Source organism: Dreissena polymorpha, chromosome 6, assembly GCF_020536995.1.
Source record: "Dreissena polymorpha isolate Duluth1 chromosome 6, UMN_Dpol_1.0, whole genome shotgun sequence".
Lineage (NCBI taxonomy): Eukaryota > Metazoa > Mollusca > Bivalvia > Myida > Dreissenidae > Dreissena > Dreissena polymorpha.
Genome location: NC_068360.1, coordinates 63,367,510 through 63,389,792, shown reverse-complemented (window position 1 = coordinate 63,389,792; position 22,283 = coordinate 63,367,510). Strand labels below are relative to the sequence as shown.

At 34.6% G+C, this 22,283-nt stretch overlaps 2 protein-coding genes across 2 annotated transcripts in view; one reads left to right on the top strand and one right to left on the bottom strand.

Annotated features, from left to right (window-relative positions):
* Positions 1 to 19,818, top strand: part of LOC127835738 (A disintegrin and metalloproteinase with thrombospondin motifs 18-like) — a 139,060-nt gene extending 119,242 nt beyond the window's left edge. Inside the window, exons 22-26 of the mRNA XM_052362175.1 lie at positions 13,464 to 13,547; positions 14,243 to 14,357; positions 16,945 to 17,069; positions 17,386 to 17,502; positions 19,568 to 19,818. Of these exons, the coding sequence (XP_052218135.1) occupies positions 13,464 to 13,547; positions 14,243 to 14,357; positions 16,945 to 17,069; positions 17,386 to 17,502; positions 19,568 to 19,818 (692 nt within the window). The remainder of the gene's footprint in view (positions 1 to 13,463; positions 13,548 to 14,242; positions 14,358 to 16,944; positions 17,070 to 17,385; positions 17,503 to 19,567) is intronic.
* LOC127834813 (uncharacterized) overlaps positions 1 to 22,283 on the bottom strand; it is a 104,562-nt gene that overhangs the window by 81,236 nt on the left and 1,043 nt on the right. The window lies entirely within an intron of this gene.

Here is a 22,283-nt window from a genome sequence, read left to right as displayed (position 1 = left end):
GACTATAAAACGTATTGGGTCTACGAGTAATTTGGGTAAATTACCTAAATGTAATAGCTAGCATCGCTGTTTGGAAATATTCTTTATTGAAACTAAACTAACTGAAACAAAATGATAGAAAAAGAATGTTTCATTAAGTTGTTCGTAATAATGTGAATTTGAGTGGGTATCGAATCGCTTCGTGGAGTATTTATCAGTGTCAGTGATAGCTCGATGTGTTGTTTTATACATATGCCTTTCTCTACTACAGTATGAACATGTATCACGACGGTGACGTAGGGTGTCCACACCCCAACGATGGCATCATGGGTAGCAAGACTGCTGGTTGGAGCACGTGCAGCGTCACCAGCATGAAGACACTTCTGCGGTAGGTTTCTGTATTCACATCTGTGTTTTAGGGCTGGACTACATTGAAAAAAAGAATATCTTTAAATGGTTGAAGCCCCTTCTGATTCCTATGCATTAGACCAGCCCGTGTCGAGTTATAATAATTGTGCGCGCGTAGTGTGTGTTGTCACTATATTACTAATTATTTTCTCAAATTAAAGTACATTTAATAGAAACGTGTGCTTTTTCGTATGTTTTTAATTGAATAAAGGACAAACACATTACTCAATTTATTTTACGGCTATACATATATCATAGTTATACCATTGTGATTGAATATACTTATACTTATTCAGCTAGTTTGTGACGGAATGTCACACTTTTATTATGTGTATTGTGATGTCATCACCATTGAAGCCTAAATACCTTTTTCTAGCACACCCGCAAAGATTTTTTCGACTATGGATGGGTATCTTTTACGTTGTTCCGTTAGTGCCACTCGTTATTTCGGATTGTCGACAACTTTATCATAATGGCGAAAACGAGAGCAGTTATATTTGGGAGAAAAATCATGATGCAGGCACATGATGCAAGGTTGAGAGTTCATAATTCTTGATCGCTATAATAAGAAAGCGATATCATATCGTACTCTTGTGTATTTGCCTTTTGGCTCCGCATTCTCGACCTTGCTTTTTCAAAGCACTCAAATACAAGAACAAGATGCGAGAACTTTATATTAATATCACGATCTCGCACCGTATTCTCGAAATCTCGCGTGGTGATTTCGCAATCTCGCTTCGTATTATCGCAACATGATTTGCATCGTAATCTTGTAACATCGCAACGAGATTTCGCACTAACGACGTTTGATTTACAAAGACAGATGGGCGAAAACACCTTGCCATGTCAATAAATTAGGTCGCGATATTACGATAATACCAATACGAGGCGATACAGACAAAACGATGACGATAATACCCTATTTGTGTGATCTATACTAAACATGTGTCGCTTATACAAGACCATGATATTGACGTCGCAATTTCGCCTTTCGTTTGCATATGCGCAGACAAGTCAGTTCAGTATAAATTATATATAGCAAATTTTGTTGTTGCGTACATGTAATAATATCTCTACTTTTAACCATTGTTAAACTTTCATTAATATTTAATATGAGCGTTTGGCATCCAAAATGGTCTCGTTCACATGTTGGCATCTAACGGGTAAAGTATTAAAAGCTATTTGTATTTAAATATTTTAAAGTCATTTGTTAGTTCCAGTTAAAATTATGTAGATATGTATATGTCTGTCTGTCGTATTGTCCCGTCTGTCTGTCGTATTGTCCCGTGTTCGAATCTCGGTCAGTTCGCATTTTCATAAAACTTTAAATCTGCATTTCTTATAATTTTAGATTTATTTTATATGTCTCTTTTCCAAAACTATGAAACTCTGTACATAGTCCATTTAATATGATTTTGCCGTTACTGTCCAGTGTTTTACGCATAACTCGGGATGAATGCTATCACTGTTTGTCTACGCTTGTAACTGTCAGTACATAAACGTGCAATACGCGTTGTGTGCAACAACATGTAGACTTTACCACAAGTACAAACAGGCCACAACAAACAAATCAGAAATTTCACACTACACCAAGGGACAGTTCTGGTCTGTTTACAATACATATTGTTCGATAAGACTTCATTTTTAGATCAGAATACACGTTTGGAACAACGACTGGCCATAACAGAACAACGTAATCTTTGTTATATATAGCCATATCAGTCATAAAGTGATTAGCGTTTATTTCGTTTAAAAATCGCTTTATATCTCGACTTTACTTCTCGCAAATTTTCTTATTGGAGCTGTTATTAGGCCATCCCGCTAAGATATTTCACTTCGAGTAAAGTCGAGAGCTAGAGCGAATATTAATAAGAATTAAACACTAGTAGCTTTCTTACTGATATGGCTGGAAAGCGAACGGTATTTATAAAATTGATAAAAGTAAAAAGAGTATACAACGGCGGAAAATAACTGTTTCGGCATGTTCGTCGCCATATTAGCTATCACGTGAATACCCCTCTGTAAATGATATTCTTTTTTTACAACTGCATCATAAAAGTAAAGCCTTTGGTTTAAACACAAGGCTCTATTAATTTCATAAAATAGAAAGTATTTATTTTATTATTCAGAAATACTGCTCAGTCTGGCTGTCTTACTACAAAAAATGTTGCATCACCCCTCGTAATGGAACTGTCAGAGATATGGCCAGGTTAGACTGTAGAAAAAATATCCCTTTCTATTCAATGTGTATGCGTATTTTGCGGAGATATAAACAGTGTTTATTTATAAAAAGAGTTTGCTAATATACTAATAAGTTTCTTCGCTTCATTTGTAATATATAAAGGAATGTTTACTGTTGAGTAAGCATATGAACGCTGTATAACTTTGTGGCAAATGCAATTCAATTGTCAATGTATGAACCATAGGGGTTAGCACTATAATGATCATTTATGTATTACAACACATTTTATTTCTTTTCCAAACTGGTTTTGTAGGAATGATATACACTGCCGACGAGATATGCGAATTTAAGCAAGGCCTCGGATACAGATTCAGGAAATTCCCATTAGAAACTATGGTACGATATGCTTTTATTTAAAAACCTTGATCGAGTTTATTTTATTGTTAAAAATTGAAAACCGTTGTTGAAATACACAAAATGACATGAAATAACAGATATCAGAAAATCGACAAAAATAAAATATGGATACATAGAAGCGCAAAATGAATTGGTTATATTAAAAGAAGTTAGATTTTAAATAAATTCTCTCTCTATCAACCTGAAGATGTGCCCTGAACGGTACATGGCCGATTGAGTATTTATTCTAACAACAAACAAGGCTTATTATTAATATCGAAGATGCGCTGAAATGCATTTTCGCATTAAAGCTTATTTAACTGTTGAAATATTGTATTGATGGTTTATAAAATGTGGAATTTGTGTAATATTGTAACATAAATACAAAATGCAAATAAAATGATAACTAAACGATGATTGGTACATTTTTTAGCGCCCAATACTATTGCCACGTAATTCTGTCTCCAGTGTTGATTGGCCAAATGACTTTCGTAATGAAGAATGAAAGCATCAAATTAATGCAAGCGTTTAGCTCCATGTACATGTACACATATTTTACATATTTTACTTCGTTACAGGGATCTTGTTACTTGCATTCGTGTATCAATATGAATGTCAGTTCCACGGACTACGGCATCATGTTCAACTACCTTACCCCCACCGATGGTAGCTACTGTGGTCCTGAAATGGTAAGAGATTTATCATAAACTTGACATATAAAAATACGAATCTTATAGGAATAGACATTGAACGTGAGTTGACCTATATTTCTTGCGATGTAAACATGCAAATCGACCTCAAATATAATTAAGTTTACGGCAATCCGAACTTTCGAAATTGGTTTAATGTATGACAATAACTGTTGGGGATAAAATTCGCATATTATTAAAAATAATAATAGTTAAAATTAAGTTAAAACCGTGAAGTCGACCTTTATTATAGGACATAACGTATTTCCCAAAATGTTTGTTGTTTCTGTCATAATCAGCTTACTATAGTCATTCACAGACATAAACAACTATTAAATTGAATCTACACAAACATCACATTCAATGCACTTATCGGGTTGGGAAGTAGATAACTTTGGATATGTATGCCCTTGTGCTTTGTGTGCATATATATAACTTGTTTTATGTTTTATTTAGTACGTGAAAAATTAAACACAAACATGGCAGACATATCTGCTATTTTTAAAATAAATAGGCAAACATATCATATGATACATATTATATCTTCTATTATCATCGTCAATCACTTGTAATCACTTGTAACAAATGTACATTTTGTCACTGACTTCACAAACACCTTGGAGTCATCATGCGTCATAGCATTGGCATCAAACCTTTAGGAATAAAATGGTTGGGATAAGAACACATCCAAAATAGGATTTTCCGTCGAAAAAAGAGTGCGTCTATGAATGCAAAAACAAACCATAAAGTTTGCGTACGGAAGAATTGTTTACCGAAATATCTATTAAATGAAGAATTAATAATTATAAACGAACTGTATGTGTTATGTATACTTATATTTTGGTTGTGATGTACGACTTTTCGAGACTTGTTTATGCTTAAACCTTTATAATACTCTCCATCTAATCTTGGTCTTGTTCTCCGTGTAGGAGATGCGGAGCAGTCTTCGGACACATTTATGTTCAAATACCTGTATCATGCGTTCTGTGTCCGCGTAAAACATCAATGTCTCGCAGTCGTAGAGTAATATTGGGACTACGATAGACTTAAAGAGCCTGTACATGGTATGGGAAGCTGATGAAACTGCTTGTCAACAACGTGCTCAGTCTGGCTATCGCTGCAGTCGCCATGGCATATATTATTCGGACCACAGCGGTACTGGTACCATCTTTGGACAGGGTTGCACTCAAGTACTTGAAGCTGGTCATTCCTTCAAGCTTCTCGCCGTTCATGGCGATTTCTGCACTGGTGTTGGTCATGCTGTTCACCATGATCTTCGACTTCTCCTTGCTGACCTCCAATCCGTATGCTCTTGCTCATTCATACAGTCTGTTGGTGAGATCTTGAAGTTCACTGCTGGTGCCACCAATGGGGTCAATGTCATCATCGAACCTCAAGTTGGAGATGGGTCTTCCACCAATCGAGATATAGGTGAGGTGGTCATTGCGAGTCTCCTTCATTATCTTTTCAAGAAAAAAGGTTGAACAAGACGGGAGAGAGCACACATCCCTTACGGACGCCCATTGATGTCTTGAAGATGTCCCCCTGCTGTCCTTTGAGAAGAAATATATATGCTAGCGATTCTTGAGAGTTTGTGAATGACTTGCACCATCCCATCGTCAATGTTGAATACTCTCATAACATGCCATAGGCTTTCATGCCATACGGGGTCGGTAGCTTTCTTTAAGTCAATGAAGTTGTGAAAGACTGGTGGTGCAGATGTTTATCAGTGATGATCCTGCAGATAACGATCTGTTCAACTGTGCTCCGCCAAGCTTTGAATCCAGCCTGCTCTTCGATCAGCAGTTCCTCGGCCTTACTTTTCAATCGATAAAGGATGATGCGCAGCGTGATTTTGCTGGAATCACTGATGAGGCTGATGGTTAGGTTGTTTTTTGCACAACTTGAGGTTGCTCGTTTTCTGTAGGGGTATCGCCAGTGACTGGGTCCACACTGTTGGCCACTTTTTCTACTCCCAGATCTTGTGCCATAGGGGCGACACTTAATCAGCTCGGAAGGGACGTTGTCCACTCCCGGAGATTTTCTTGCCTTAGGACTACGCACTGTCTCCGGACTTTCGTCGTCCACTTCTGGTCTATGATCGTTCTTAAGGAGACTGGAGTACCATTGAAGCGGGTATTGTAGAGGTCACTGCAGTATTCAGTCCATCTGTTAAGGACTGCGGCACTCTCGGTAAGGTGATTTTCGTCAGCGTCTGATATAACAATGGCCTTGGGCTGACTGGTCTCCATGAGGGTCTTTAGGATGTTGTATTCTTACTTCTTACTTCTGCCTGCGGTCATCTCTTTTTCGAAGATGATATATTGTTCCTAAATCCATTCTTTCTTGGCCTCTGCCATCGTCTTCAATAACTCCATGTTCGCTTGCTCGTTATTGGCCCTAGAGTCCAGGCAGGTGTACTTCTCATGCCTAAGATCTCTTTTTTTTCACATAGGTCCATGAATTCGGTCTTCACCCATGGCTTGTTCCTCATTCTCTCTCTCAAAAGCACTTCTTTTGCCGATGACAGTAGGACAACCTTGGTGTTGTTGGTAATGGTCACGATGTCATTGTCTGAGATGTTCAGGGCTGCAAACTTGCCACCTATGTGTGCTTTAATTACCTTTGCATCACTGGATCATTTAATTTCTCCAAGTCAGATCTATCAAATGTTTTATACAATCGTATTAATCAAACTACATATGGGTTTTGTTGTACGAAAAATACAATGTTTAAGAAGTTGTTTTGTTTTTGAAAAACATTTATGCGAAAATGTAGGTAACCATTCCTCGTAGTCCTACTGTTGTTTATTTAGGACGATAATGACATCGCCATTAATTTCAACGTCGGTTTACATAGTATTACGTTTAACATGTCAGAACATGCATTGGTCTCATGTATTATGTGTAAAATGTAGTAATACCGAAAACAACAGAACAGAACATAATAGTTAATTTTTCATTATGCATTTGAGGCGCATCGACATTAATATACATATGAAATAACAACATGTGTTGAAGTACACACAAACCACACATCATTTTAAAGTACGGTTGATCTGAATAAACAGGAAATTAACATATTTTGTGAGCATATTTTGTTAGAATGTAACGTGGATGAGGTTAATGCTAAGTGATCACACAATGTTATGCGTACAATTTAACAATTGTAAAAATATTTACATAATTCTAACCTTATTTTCTTTGTAAAAAAAGCTTATTTTACTCAACATCAACATGACATTTTCTTTTATTTTAAAGCATTTTAAACTTAACATGGCTACATACATACATATTTACTCTTCTGTTAAGTGATATTATTGTAAAGGAAATCTGTATTTTTATTTGATCGGCTTGAAACCCTATGCACATGTGTCTGATCTAGTGCTCGTTAAATAACCTTGGGAAGAAACCTTCATATATGCTTTTTGACGTCATAAATATTTAATTTATTATGAAACCAGTTGTAAGTATTTTTAAATTTATGTTCAGTCATAAGCATATATGATACTTTTTTACAACTACCATTCTATAACAATCGTGATACATCGGCTATCTCCCGACTCCTCCGTAAGATAGGCAATACATCGTCTGCTGATCCAGATTGATTCTATAAACGATCGAAGGTCACACATCATTTACATATTTTTTACTATAATTTCGATGTTTGTCTGCCTCAAGAATTCCTGTCGAGGGAATCCGACTCAATTGTCTCTCGTACCGCGTTTAATGTTGTACACACACATTTTTTATTTTACCACTTTAATATCATTAATACTGACAATCGCACAGATATTTAGATATTTTTTATCTATAAATATATCCATGTCAATGTGCAATCAGGTCTGCTCCACCCAGCTGGTAGATGGGGTACCTCAGTGCATACACTGGAACAATACCGGTCTTGACCTCTCCTTATTCGAAGTGGTTCCGGGCGGATGGTCTGACTGGGGACCCAACACGACATGCAGTCGCACGTGTGGAACGGGCATCTCTTATAGGAGAAGGACGTGCAGCAATCCAAAGTATGCGGCACAGAGTATCGAGACGATTTTTATAATGACTAACAATTGTATGCAGACAAGAAACAATTACATGACTGATGCCTTAAATGAATATATGTATATTGATGTATGTTATAGTGTTATATATATTTATGCACAATTTTTTGTGTTCATTTTAAAACGACAAACAAATTAAATAAATTTTCTATTATTTTTTATGTGATTGATACTGTTCGTAAATTGTGTGAATGAGTAATTGAACCGTGTTGGTCAGTGTTAAGTTTGTCATCAAGTTCTCATATTTTAGGCCAAAAAACAGTGCATGGTGCGCGGGAAATGAATATGAGTCATTTGTATGTAATACCAAGGTAAGTGCCGTCATAATCTTGTTTAAAACACATGTTTTTTTTCACATTTATATAAGTAAAACCAGCCCAACCTAAATAAGCATGAGACATGCGAATAATTGCTTGAAAAGTATTCTTATTCCGATTTAGACTGCCATTGTTGTGAAACATTTCGTCCATATTCAAGTACATTCTACCTTTTCACTACCTACTACCTACATATTCTAAAAGAATCAAGCTGCCTACATGATTTATAACAAAGAACTACACATTAAGAGGCGCGCATTTTTTGTGCGACGTTTACACGGCTTAAACAACATAGGGAGCCCAGTTCGGATCGATTCGTTTGATGTTGTGTTTCATATTGTATTACATAGGTAAATGATTACTTGCCCTACATAGAAAACTACCAGATGTTAATATAACCATACACTTATATCCTGCTATTTTTTTGAGTCTATATATTGGTATTTTAATATATAAATGTATTGTAGCCGTGTGATAACGACCCGGATGTTGAGAGTGAATTGAAAATTGCGCGCGCCTCAGAGACATGCGCAACATTGAAGGCCAACAACATTTACGAAAAACTTGGTTTAAATGCTTCCGTCTTCCTTGACAGCGGGGAACAATTTAATAGTTATGGTTAGTAAGAAAATTAATTTATCTTGATAATATATCTATTAATCATCTAAGTAACATATTCGTCACGCATATTACCATTTGATGATTGCTTATAAATATACAACTGTACCCTTATCTTGCCCCCACATTGTTATAACTGCTCTATATGGATGGTTGACATAGTTCGTTGCAAGTTCTCACATGTAATCGTTTATATAAGCGTGAGGGATTTTAACTAATTCAATAATGTTTCATTTAAGGAAAATTTGTAGCACAAATGACCGATAGTTGTGGAATATGAAATTTATTGTTGAATAATCAATGAAAAATATAATAATAAAGTAAATGCTTGTATTTAAAAAAATAAATATTTATATCTTCTAAACGACCACATATTCAATACTTGCCGATCATATTTAGTTTAGAATATTTAGTATTCCAATGCATCGAAATAGCTATTGCATTTAATTAGACCTATTCAAATTACAAATTATTATTTAAGGCAAGGCCAAAACAGTACGAAACAGTAAAACAAAATTAATGAAGCAAAATAACATGAAATAGCTACACAGATCATATTAAAGTAGTAAACGAGTGTTATTGTCGTTTACTTATCAATTTGATAATGTATCTTGTGTACATTCGCAGACTACGGGCAGTGCGAGGTGAAGTGTAACAGCGTCAACCCTGTGTACTATTACCAGAGGTTTGGTCTGATGCCGGATGGGACACCATGTGACCCCGCTGAACTCGACTCGTTTATAGAAACCAACAAACTCGCTCGGCGGTCTGGTCGATACGGCCGATGTGTACAGGGCTACTGTCAAGTTAGTTTTATTTCATATGGTATATGATATGATATGATATGAAATGAAATGATATGATATGATATGATATGATATGATATTATATTATATTATATGACATGATATGATATGATATGATATGACATGTCATGACATGATATGATATGATATGATATAATATGATTTTATATGATATAATATGATATTTCACAATCAAGAGATTATAAAAATTTGCTTAGATATTTCAAATGACTCTTGCTTCGTTTGTATTTGCAGATGTTCGGTTGTGATAACGTATCTGGTACAAAGGCGAATGACGAATGTGGGGTGTGTGGAGGAAATAATTCGACGTGCAACGTTGTTAAAGGAGTGTTTAACGAGAGTTTTGCCTGTATATACTACTGTATTTATTTTTATACGGTCGTTGTGACACTTATAATCATATAAAGTTGTTTTTAACAATTAAGCGACGAATATGATTCAAGACACATGGTTCACTCTATCCAATCGTCGCTATAGGCTTTGAAGTAATGTATTGCGATATATCGTAAACCGTAGAAACTATGGATATGACACTGCGACTTTTCCTAAATACTGGGATTGGCAATAAAATGCAGTCTCATTGAATCTTATTTTCAGGGTGACGGAAGATTTTTGTTCACTTAATATCTGTAAAGCAAATCCTTCGTTTCCGTCTGAAGCCAAGAATACGTTTTAAAATCGTTAAGCCGGGCATTTGGTTTGTAAGTAATGCTCGGGTAGGTGTGAGGATAGGCTAGCCCTCAATCAGTTTAAAACCTCAAATCAGGTGCAATGACCGTTCCAATGCGGTTTTCCCAGGTTGGATCATTTATGCTTATAGTTGGCTTTTGAGGTTTGAGAAGTAGTGTTAGTTATGCGTTTGCTGTTCATCTTGTTAGATTTATTTTCGTGTTACGGTTTTCATGTTTAGATTTAACACTATATCATAAAATCTTGAATTATTAGTTATTTACCAAATAAGTACATTAAAGCGAGATTATACGATTTCGTCAAATATTAATTAATTTATATAAAATATTGAAAAAACTTTTTAAACATATATTTCAATATAAATTAAATAAATGTTATGAAGAACATATGTCGAAAATGCGAAATAAGCCAGATATTTAATTCTGAAATCGAAAATGTATGTTCAGTCGAATTCGCCAGCATGTAAATAAGGCATGTACGATGTGAATATAAATTTAGATAAACGGTTCATTTTAAATTCCTGCTACGATATCTATTCATACGACACACGAACACTAACTAAAAAGACGTATGCTTCGGTTGTTGTAGGAAAATATGTACGAAATATCTTCGTCACAATCGGCTCGGGGCGCTAATTTGTCTTTACTGCATTTTATGAAATTCGTGTTCAATGTATACTTTTCCTTGCCTATTTTGTGTTATTGTAACATATTTTATCAATACATTACAATTTAACACCTATACAAAATCGTATAATCTCGCTTTCAATAAAACTAATGCCGAAATAAATATATACATCTATATAAATATATACATTAAATAAAACTAAAATATATCAACACAATTGTCTTTACAGTTGACACGATACAGGTGATCGCTACGTTGCCTTCTGGGTCCTTCAACATCGTGTTCTATTTCAACTATAACGCTATGACATACAACTTCATAGGTTGTAAATATAGTTAAATTGGAGTTTATAAGTCGGCTTTTGAATGATATGTGTATACATAGTTAGCAGATGCTATTGAATGATATGTGTATACATAGTTAGCAGATGCTATTGAATTATATGTGTATACATAGTTAGCAGATGCTATTAATGGTATGTGTATACAAAGTTAGCAGATGCTATTAATGATATGTGTATACAAAGTAAGCAGATGCTATTAATGATATGTGTATACATAGTTAGCAGATGCTATTAATGATATGTGTATACATAGTTAGCAGATGCTATGAATGATATGTGTATACATAGTTAGCAGATGCGATTAATGATATGTGTATACATAGTTAGCAAATGCTATTAATCGTTAAAATAATAACTTATGTATTAATACAAACTTGATACAATTCATGTGACGTGTTCAGCACATGCATGTTTTTTTTAAATAACTTATAAATGTTTTTGCATCTCGTACACCTACTAATTTAATATTCAATGGTAAATATTATAATTAAATACGCTAAATATCATTTCAAGAGCATTTGGCCTACATTAGATCACACTGCTAAACTAACATTCCGTCAAAACTACACAGTATACGTGGGTGATTTTTGTAGAGTTATATAGCATGGAGAACAGGGGTGTAATGACATTAAGCTACGTGCGTCTGACAAACCCGTTCAACTATGCAGGGAGCTACTGGTATGGTAACTTCAGAACACAATTCCTGTACACTGAGGGTCCTATATCACAACCAGTTGTCATTAAGGTACGCGTGTTCATGTCTAATAGTACACACTCATAAAAATGTTAGTAAAAGTAGCAATAGAAATTGAAACCTTAACATAATAGAAAAACATCCGAATAATCATGCAGCTAACTGTAACATATCAAATGTAGGTTCAATACATTTTGAAACAAAATAATTCATTTAATCCCGGTATATTTAAACACATCTTTTTCGAAACAAGTGGTGTCCCGAAGAAATAACATTGCACAGAGATTGAACATTAGAGTTAAAGTCCCCGTTCGCGGAATAGATCGTTGTTTTGTATATAAATCGTTTAGCGAAAAAAAATACATAAATTCATTGAAATATATTTTTCATCCAGGTTGACATCGAACACCTGGTCAAAATCGAGTTTGAATCGATAAAATAATATATGAATGATCATAAATACATGAAATAGGCGAAAATCATTGCAACGTCGCGAGTTATGCAAATTATATCTATATTTAGTTTTCGCTAAACAGTATTAGCCTATGGAAGATAAATACATCGATTTAGCAAAACCTTAGCGTTGCAACTCAGTTTCCATCTGTAACAGATGTATTTACATTTGTTCTTACCTTATCTCCACTTAATTCGCCCGTATCCGCAATTGTTTTTGGTAAGGTTTGAATTAACGTGTCGAATTATGAATATTAATTAGGTCGTTTTCGTACTTTTCCGTACTCGACCCCAAAATAAAAATCGCTATATTGTTTGTTTTCAACCGATTTCAACCGGATTTTCAGTGATATCCTCAATAAAAACACGTTTTCTTACGATTCTGCCCATATATATAATTCCGCGAACGGAGACTTAAACACACACAACAACCCAAACGCTATATGTTTTGCAATATCTTATTGGCGGTCGAACTTACGCCTACATACATCGCACACTTTAGAAGCCTCCAATGTCGTTTATAATAATGCGAATGTGCATTTGCTTGTCCATGTCATTCATAGAGTTGAACACGTTCGTAGATTGATCCGCCCCTCACAAAGAGTTTCAGGATAACATCATTTTATAACAAATAAATAGTATACTTCTACTTTTTAACGTATTCAGTGTAAGGTATTTTGCTGTACATTTACTTTTAATACTTTCAATATCATTTAGCCGTTCATCAAACATCTTTAGCGTGAATAATTGTTGCTTCAGGACGCAATTATTGTTAGTCTTTATGTTTTTTTCAGTTTGTCCAGAAAGGCTCGTCTCCGAACGTAGGAGTATATTATGCTTACTCCTTATCATGTACGAATATTTTCATATGACCTTACCGCTGCAAGTTTACTTAAAAAAAACATTGTTGTTTATAAATATTATTTTACAAATGGCTTTTGAAAATAGAATAAAAAATTTAAAGCAAACCACTATTGCCCCATGTCATTCAGCTATTGTCCAATGTGTGGTGTGTTTTATGTATAGTTCCATATTTTATTAATGCGTAATCACTTGCCTAAAATAACGACCACCTGACAGTAACTTGTAAGAGTTCATTACAATATGTTTTTGATAATGTATTTCTGTAACTGCATGCATGTGATAATGCAACTTGTCTAATAATAAGTATTTCTTCTAGTGGATAATTGTACCGGTTCATGCGGAAGCTACGGCACATGGAACCAAACCCTATGTGGATGTCAGTGCAATTCCGGCTACTTTGGTAACTAAGAGTATTGCCATTACCGTTGTGATGTGTTGTTTTGTTATTGTTTTTCATAAGAAAACGCTCTCCTGTCTATATATATAAATTGCCAGATCAGATTAAAATTTAATGTCGAATTAAATAACCGCCTTTGTTCGTGTGCCCCATATTCAAGTGGATTTTCATTCTAAATCGATGCAAGACTTAGGTAATGGTTTGTTTGTTCTGAATATTGTGTCTTTTATGGTGACGTGCATTTGTTTCAGTCAATTAGTACCGAACTTAATTGTAGTTAAACGTACTCATTCGTAACAAGAGAAATACGACCAAATCTGACGAAAGTTCAATTCCAGCCTTTCTTCTGCACAATTTTAAATTGCTTTAACACAGATCAAAAGTTATTCAGTTTATGATGAGATTGAAGCCTTAATATTCTTGATTTATGTTCCTGTGAATCCAATTCAGTTCTACTTGAACAAAATATAACTTATAAAATCGTCTCGGTCCTAGCGTTATATTGCAGATATCTCTTGACAAATACAAGCTATTTTATATATTATTTTTTCTACTTAAACCTTCCCTTATCTTTGCGCTAATACAATGTTTGTATGAAATGATTTAATGTTTAACCGTGCAGCAATATAAACATGTTAATTGTCTGATCTTATGTAATTCATGTGCTGCATAAGCATATGGTCGTAAAATGTTTGCAGGCGCTTCGTGCAATACCACTTGCAATAAGATTTGCAATAACGGAATGAGCCTGATGTCGACTGGGTGCGGATGTAACTGTCTTGGCAACACGTACGGAACAGCGTGCGAATGCAGGTATCTACAAATAGGAATAATAACACTTCATACACCTTATCGGGAGAGAAATCTCTTCCGTAGTCTTTTACACAGGAACGGTTCAATCCTTAGGATGGTGATCTAATCGAGGCGAAAAAATATGGTTTAACAACAGATACATTTGAGTTGAGTTGTGTGTATTTAATACTAGTTTTTTAAATGTCTTTTACACGACTTTACGAAAAAGTCATATCTTTATTTAAAGGGGCCTTTTCACAGATTTTGGCATGGGTTGAAGCTTGTCATTAAATTCTTTATATTGATTAATTTATACATTGGACCTAAAAATCTCTAGTAAAAAAACCCAAAGGATTCAATTTAAAAAAAAAAAAAGAAAGTTACCCTCAACTGGGGTCGAACCATTGACCACTATAGTCATTGAGCAAAAAGTCTCCCGTTTAGACCACTCGACCATCCATGATCATACTTTTACGACATGTATTATTTATTTATATAAGCATTCCTTGTAGTTTCACAAAATAAAACGACAACAACAGAACTTTCCAAATTATTTAATCGTTTCGCGTTGCAACGCTTTATAATTTTCAGGTTTTGAACACAGGTGGGAGTAACTTACCCTGGATAGTATATGGGCCAAGTAGTCCAAGATATTTTAGTAAATATATATAATCGTGTTTTATGAGAAGAATAAAAATCCCCACCCCCTACACTACTTATTCCAAAAGTTTATATTTTCTTTGCAACAACTGTTTTAACCCAAAATTTGATTAACCTGAAAACGAAAGTCGCCATTACTCTTGAACACGGCTTAGCAGTGAATTACACTGACAGAGCCAGACACAGAATCATCCAATGTACAACAAAGACGCGTTAACAACTGTAAATAAATGAAAAATACTAACTCATTCTGATTGTATTGGAAATATTTTTTAAGGGTTTAGTGGTTGCATACGCATGCGTTATGTGACACGCCTCGTTGTTTTAAAGGAATAGTACGCGAGCTATCGATTAAGGAGAGAAAACTCAAAAATATTGTTTGAAAATATGTTATGTCGAATATTTATTCGGGGTGATAATAGGGCTCGAAATACTGCTTGGTTTTTTGCAGACTGTGAGTAAACGGCTGGACAGATTTCTTAGAGGTAAATTTTGTTTGAAAGGTTTTCCAATTGCCCATAAGGACTAATAGATGCTTTGGATTAAAGCTATTTTGGCCATTGTTTTTGCGGCCCGCGAAGACAGGTCTATGATAAATTCTAGTTATTGACCTTGTTATGATTTCAATATCAGAGGGTGTTTTTTTCATGGCTTTTTGTCAATTTTTTTCTCATAAAACACGACTTTATATTTTTATTTGAATATATTGCGCTCCTGGGCCCATATACTATCCAGGATACGTTACTTCCATCTTAGTTTTTGAAATCGTAAAAAGATGCATATAATGGATATTTTAGAGCATGGTAAATGTTCAGTAGTACTATTTCCTCACAAATAGCATAACTGAAATGAAAATTTACGAATCTGAAACAACTTTTTATTAATTTTGTCAATTTACCAAAACGTGAAAAGGCCCCTTTAATATGGTTTAATTTGGAAAACTATAGGCTAATGATTGATAATTCGTTGAAACTAATACATTTAGAAACGATATTTCTCTCATGGTTTTATTTTGGCAATGCTACTTTCTGACTTTGGCTAATTATTGAATTATTGCTATGATTTCATTATATACAGTTTTATGTTTCAAGTTCAGATGCACATTGTATTTTTAATTGGTTTTATAGTTGCTGTTATTAATAAACAATATATTGATAAATGGCATCCATACACTTCTAAAATAAGATTAGACTAAAATATAATCATTTATCAGCATCCATCTTAAGTCTTACCTTTTACATAACAGCTAATAACTAAAATCATGGTAAAATAAAGGCGCCGAAGGCACTGCAATTGTACGATATTGCATAACCTTAGACGCAACTAAAAATGAGATTATCGCATTAAAAACACAAACATAGATTAAGCAAATCAATTACACTTGTTGCGAGTGTCTAAACGCAAATGTCGAGTTGTGTGTGCACTGTTTAGCATTGTATGAATGAATCGGAGATACTTAATACAAAATAACAGCATCATGACTGTTTTAAGACTTTCTTAAAGTGTAGCAAATATGATAAAACAGTTGTATTATGAAAGACAGTTTATATAAAATCAAAATTTGCAATCACCGTTAAATTATTATGTCGTCGTAATATCGAATACCCTTTTACACTATGAACGGAATTTCTTGATGAAAATTCCCTTTACAAATACCCGTTCCAAGACTATTGATGTAAATTCCCTTTACAGATACCCGTTCCAAGTGTAAATTTCCTTTACAGATACCCGTTCCAAGTTTAAATGTCCTTTACAGATACCCGTTCTAAGTGTAGATTTTCTTTACAGATACTCGTTCCAAGTGTAAATTCCCTTTACAGATACCCGTTCCAAGTGTTAATTCCCTTTACAGATACTTGTTCCAAGTGTAGATTACCTTAACAGATAATCGTTCCAAGTGGTAATTCATTTTACATATACCCGTTCTAAGTGCAGATTCCCTTTACAGATACCCGTTCCAAGGCAAGGACTGTCAGGACTGCAAGGTTAAAACGTGCAAGAACGGAGGCACGTTTAATTCGACCGCGTGTCGGTGCTCATGTCCGCAGGGATTCGGAGACTTAGACTGCGGCTGTGAGTTAAATGAGTTTGATACATGTTCTTCGATATAGTTTTATGTCAGAAAGATAACAACTTGCTTCATTTTGAAAGAAGTAAACGTTAAATGCATACGCATTGGATCTTGCAAATTATTGTGTGTTATTTCGCAGGTGTAGACCATGTGAAACTTGAGGTTTCATAGTATTTAAAACATTTTTTTAAATTAAATAAGAAACACTTTAAACACTTGCAAATTTCATATCATGGCGTTCTGCTATGAACCAATGTATTCTTTATTAGTGCAGGCAATACGGTGACCTTTTTTTAAAGTATTCCAATTTAATTAAAGCATCATGTCAAGACAAAACCAACACGACAATATGCGTGACCAACGTTGGGAAGGGCTGGTGTGGGTCAAGGAACGAACAGATGGAGCGGGATTGCTACATGTCTTGCGGACTTTGTGGTAAAGGATTTTTCTGTTACTGTATTCTGAAAATGATGCTCAATCCCTCAATATGACATACGATTATTCCAGTATATGCTTGTCATAAAACATATATCTCAATCTGTCTTAATCTGTATTATTTTTACGATTATTCCAATCTATGATTGTCATAAAGTTGTAGCTGTGGATTGTTTCTGTAATAAACAAACGTCGCATATATATATTATCAATCTATCTCAATATGTCTAAATCGATATTATTTTTAATTAATTGTGTACGTTTTGTGTTATAATGTTGAACATTGGCCTTTGTATTGAATTATCATAATATTTAATGCATCCGTTCCGTACCGTTATAAACACTAGTTTATATTTCTATTTTATTGTTTAGTGCCTGATCCAACAACAACAAGTGTAAGTGTGTTGATATTAAATATTTTTATTCGTACGTAAAACGTCAATTGAATCTATCATAAGGAAGTATCTCAATAATCATAAGTTATATATATATATATATATATATATATATATATATATATATATATATATATATATATATATATATATATATATATGTGTGTGTGTCCTTTCGTCTTTAAAACCAATTTTAACACCCCTTTCACAATTTGTGAAAATACGGTCCTACGGTGGTTATACTTGCTTTCTTCCGTATTCTCATGCGTGTGTGTTGTGTTTGTGTTTTGCGTATTGTCAAAGCATGCAGAACTTAAGGCTAACGTCTTTGTGTACTGGAATTTATCCGAAAAGCTTAAGAAAACGTTTACACTGCTAGTCCATCATTCTGGTGTCAGAAAAAAACCTGACTGTTATGAAACTCACGAGGCCATGGTTTTTCTGATATAAAATCATTTATCGGTAGGATTAATTGAGTGAATTCTCTGTCAGATTATTTGGTACGTGATGACTTCCATAAATACTTATCCTTCCCTCCTCATCGCGCAGCTGAAGTTCCTTTGTATGAAATATGTTTCAATCTTCTACAGGTTGTAACACAAACCAGCACGATATATGGTGGAGAGCAAAGCATTACAGTATTCCGTTTCCCCTTAGTTTTGTCCGAAACACGTAATGTTTTCATTTACGTTATGTTTTATTTGTATACATCATCAAATATGTTATGCGATGATTGTTCTTGTGATACAGACACAAATATAACGGTATTGTGACACAATTTTCCGGAAACAGTTTTATTTCTTGGTGTTGTTTAAACACGTTGTCATTGACTTAGTTGTTTGTACACAGGATTTCAACTAAATAACAATTTACAAATGTATTGCTTCCTTTATGCAGCATATATATATGTAAAATTAAATGCCTTCCTTTGTGTGAACTAATCTTGTTGCGTTAAAAATGTATTTATCTTCGACATAATGTTTCAATCATAATTGCCAACGTAAGCCACTGTGATCAATGTAAGACAACATATTTTTATAAATTAAACCAAGTTCACGCAAACCTCTGAAATCGTAATGAGGCGCGCATTTGAACAAAATGTCTGCTTCATATCATAATTTCAAAATATCCAATTTCGTTTGATGTAGCATACAGATTTCGTAAACCCACAACATGGTCCGAATGGGTCACTTGTTAACGTAAGGATATCCCATGGAAATAATTATAATGTTTCCGAATTGACATAAACGCTAGTTATAATATACACTTGTAATAGATTGGAATATATTATGTTCGCATGAATCCCTTGTAGTTTTATTTTAACGAATATGCAACCTACCTCCAACGTGATATCGAATGTGATATATGTAAGGGTAAATCTTATTATGTAATATTACTTTTACTAATATATATACCCTTAGTAGAATCTAGCATTATAATACAAAAATTATACAATAGCTGGTCGATTATGTCACAAACTCACAACTTTACATCACTATGATTGGAGTTAAATGGATATTGTCGTCACATTGAATATTTTGTCTACCCAGTCTCCAAATACCCCAACTGAGTCAACCCAGTCTCCAGATACCACAACTGAGTCTACCCAGTCTCCAAATACCACAACTGTGTCTAACCAATCTCCAAATACTAGTACTGTGTCTACCCAGTCTGCAAATACCACAACAGTGTCTACCCAGTCTCCAAATACCACAACAGTATCTACCCAGTCTCCAAATTCCACAACAGTGTCTACCCAGTCTCCAAATACCACAACAGTGTCTACCCAGTCTCCAAATACCACAACAATGTCTTCCCAGTTGCAACATACCACAACAGTTTCTACCAAGTTGCAACATACCACAACAGTGTCTACCCAGTTGCCACATACCACAACTGTGTCTACACAGCCTCCACATAACTTAACTGTGTCTACCCAGTCTCTACCTACCACAACAGTGTCTACCCAGACTCTACATACCACAACTGTGTCTACACAGTCTCCACTTACAACAACTGTGTCTACCCGGTCTTCAAATACCACAACAGTGTCTACCCAGTCTCCAAAAACCACAACTGTGTCTTCCCAGTCTCAGTGTAAGTAATTTAATAATTAAATAATCGGTGAAATGCATTAGCTCACATTTAATCATGTTTACGGGAACAGTTCGTGAAAACCATTGCATTTTGATGACCTAGTAATAACGTCATATCACTGTTGAGTTCGCCTCATTTACTTTCCTTTTTATTGGCGGTTTTTATTGTGGAACCACATCAAAAGAGTTCCGGTGGTTTCTTGTTATGCTTCAATGTTTTAATCAGTTTGACTGAGCTTATTCTTCATCTAGAAAGACATTTTGTGTTTGAAAGACAAACCACATTTCGTTATGACCTTTTGATTAACGTCCAATTTACACTTGCGGTATGAATTTATATTATAGACTTACACAGACAATATCAGTCGATATTCATAAACTGGACACAACACTAAATTCATACCAGTCATGCTTGTACTAATATCACCTATGTCATGATTAATAGACCTGTCTTAACCGTAATGAAATATCTATTTTTTAAATAATAATCACATACATTTTTTAAAGCAAAAAATTGAGGAAAATGAATCCGTGACATAAGCGTCACCGATAAAATATGTCAACAGGTCCCTTTAAAAATCGAATGGTATTCAAAAACGAAGATACTGTACGTAATTGACGATGCTGCTTCAGCATCGTCTTAGTTATCATAACATGAAAAAAATTCTTCACAATGGCGAACTATGTAAAAGACCGAGCCAGTCCGATTGAGATAGTGTCGATTTTCTAATCGGCATATCTCGCTGATTAGCATTGGTAACATTCTCCAGCAGAGTTGTCGTTCATGTCTCAGCATAAGGTACGACTAAATTGCGTATATGACTCATATTGGCGGATATGACTGAAACGTGCGGATATGAACAGATAATGGCTTTTTAAATGTATTTTCCTTTATTTTTGTAATATGAAAATCGTTTTGTGACAAAAATACACGTCCCTAATGTGTTATGTTACGATCGAATGAATTTAAAAGCGTTTTTCATTGGAATTTTAATTTCAGTAACTCCAAATTAATATCCGCGAATATGAACGACCAGTCAGACCACCGCTTTTATTAAATTGCTCTATTTTGAGGCAGTCTTAACATATTTATCACATATTGTGATTTTTTAATTCAACAGTGATTTGTTCATAACAAAACTGCAAAATAAAACGCATAAATATTGCCTATATTCGTTCATATTCGCACTTTTCGTTCATATCCGCGGATATAAGTCATATACGCATTTTAGACTTATATCTAAATACCGCTCAAGGTCATACAACAATGGCCGCGCCCATGAGAGAATCTTCACACTCGTGTCAAAACTTTCTTACAGCATACATCGGCTTGTTTGGCTATTTAGAAACTGTCATTTAGGATATATGAGTTATTTATTAACTTAATCTCCGCTAATATCAACAATGGATTGAATTCGAAGGATAAATTCTATGTGAATGCAGGACTTTCTGGATCTTGACAGCTTGACACGGCAAAACTGGTATTTTAGTTATCAATTTAAGTCACATTTTGCTTTGTAAATTGTATTCGAGCATTTTGCGACTCATTGAATGACTATGATACCCGATTTCAACATATCACATGGGATTTACAGATAACCAAGCTATCCTCAAAACATTGATTACAAAGTCTTTACTCATATTACGGGGTTGTATTATTTCTTCTTTCTATTTTAGTACAGTCGATTTGTGTTTAGCGGATTTTAGTGAGTAACGGATAGGTTAAAAGTTGTTTGCAAAATACTTTTATTTATGGAAAGATTTATAGTGTTCTGTGAATTGAATACAAAATGCCTCATTATTGATACGTCATCATCAATGATGCCTACATCGTCATCAATTATATCTATATCATCGTCCTCAGATTCTACGGTCACATTACTTCTGCCTACTTCGTGGTCGACAATGTCTTAATAATGTCAACGTCATCGGCCCCATTGTCTATTTCATCGTCGGTAATGCCTATTTCGTCTTCAGTCATTGATACGTCTTCGCCAATAATGCCTACATCATCGTCACTAATATCTACGTCGTCATTATTAATTCTTATGTCATCTTTATCAATTTCTACGTCATCGCAAACAATGTCTTCGTCGTCTTCAGCGATTGGTTCATCGTCAACATTAGATTCATCATACTCAACAATACCTTCCTATACAGGTATACCTACGTCTGTGTCAACCATGCCGTCATCAACAACGGCATTGTCTTCATCACTTATTGATATGTCATCTTTGGATACATCTATGCCAGATTTATATACGCTGTCTTCAAGCACGTCGTCATCTTC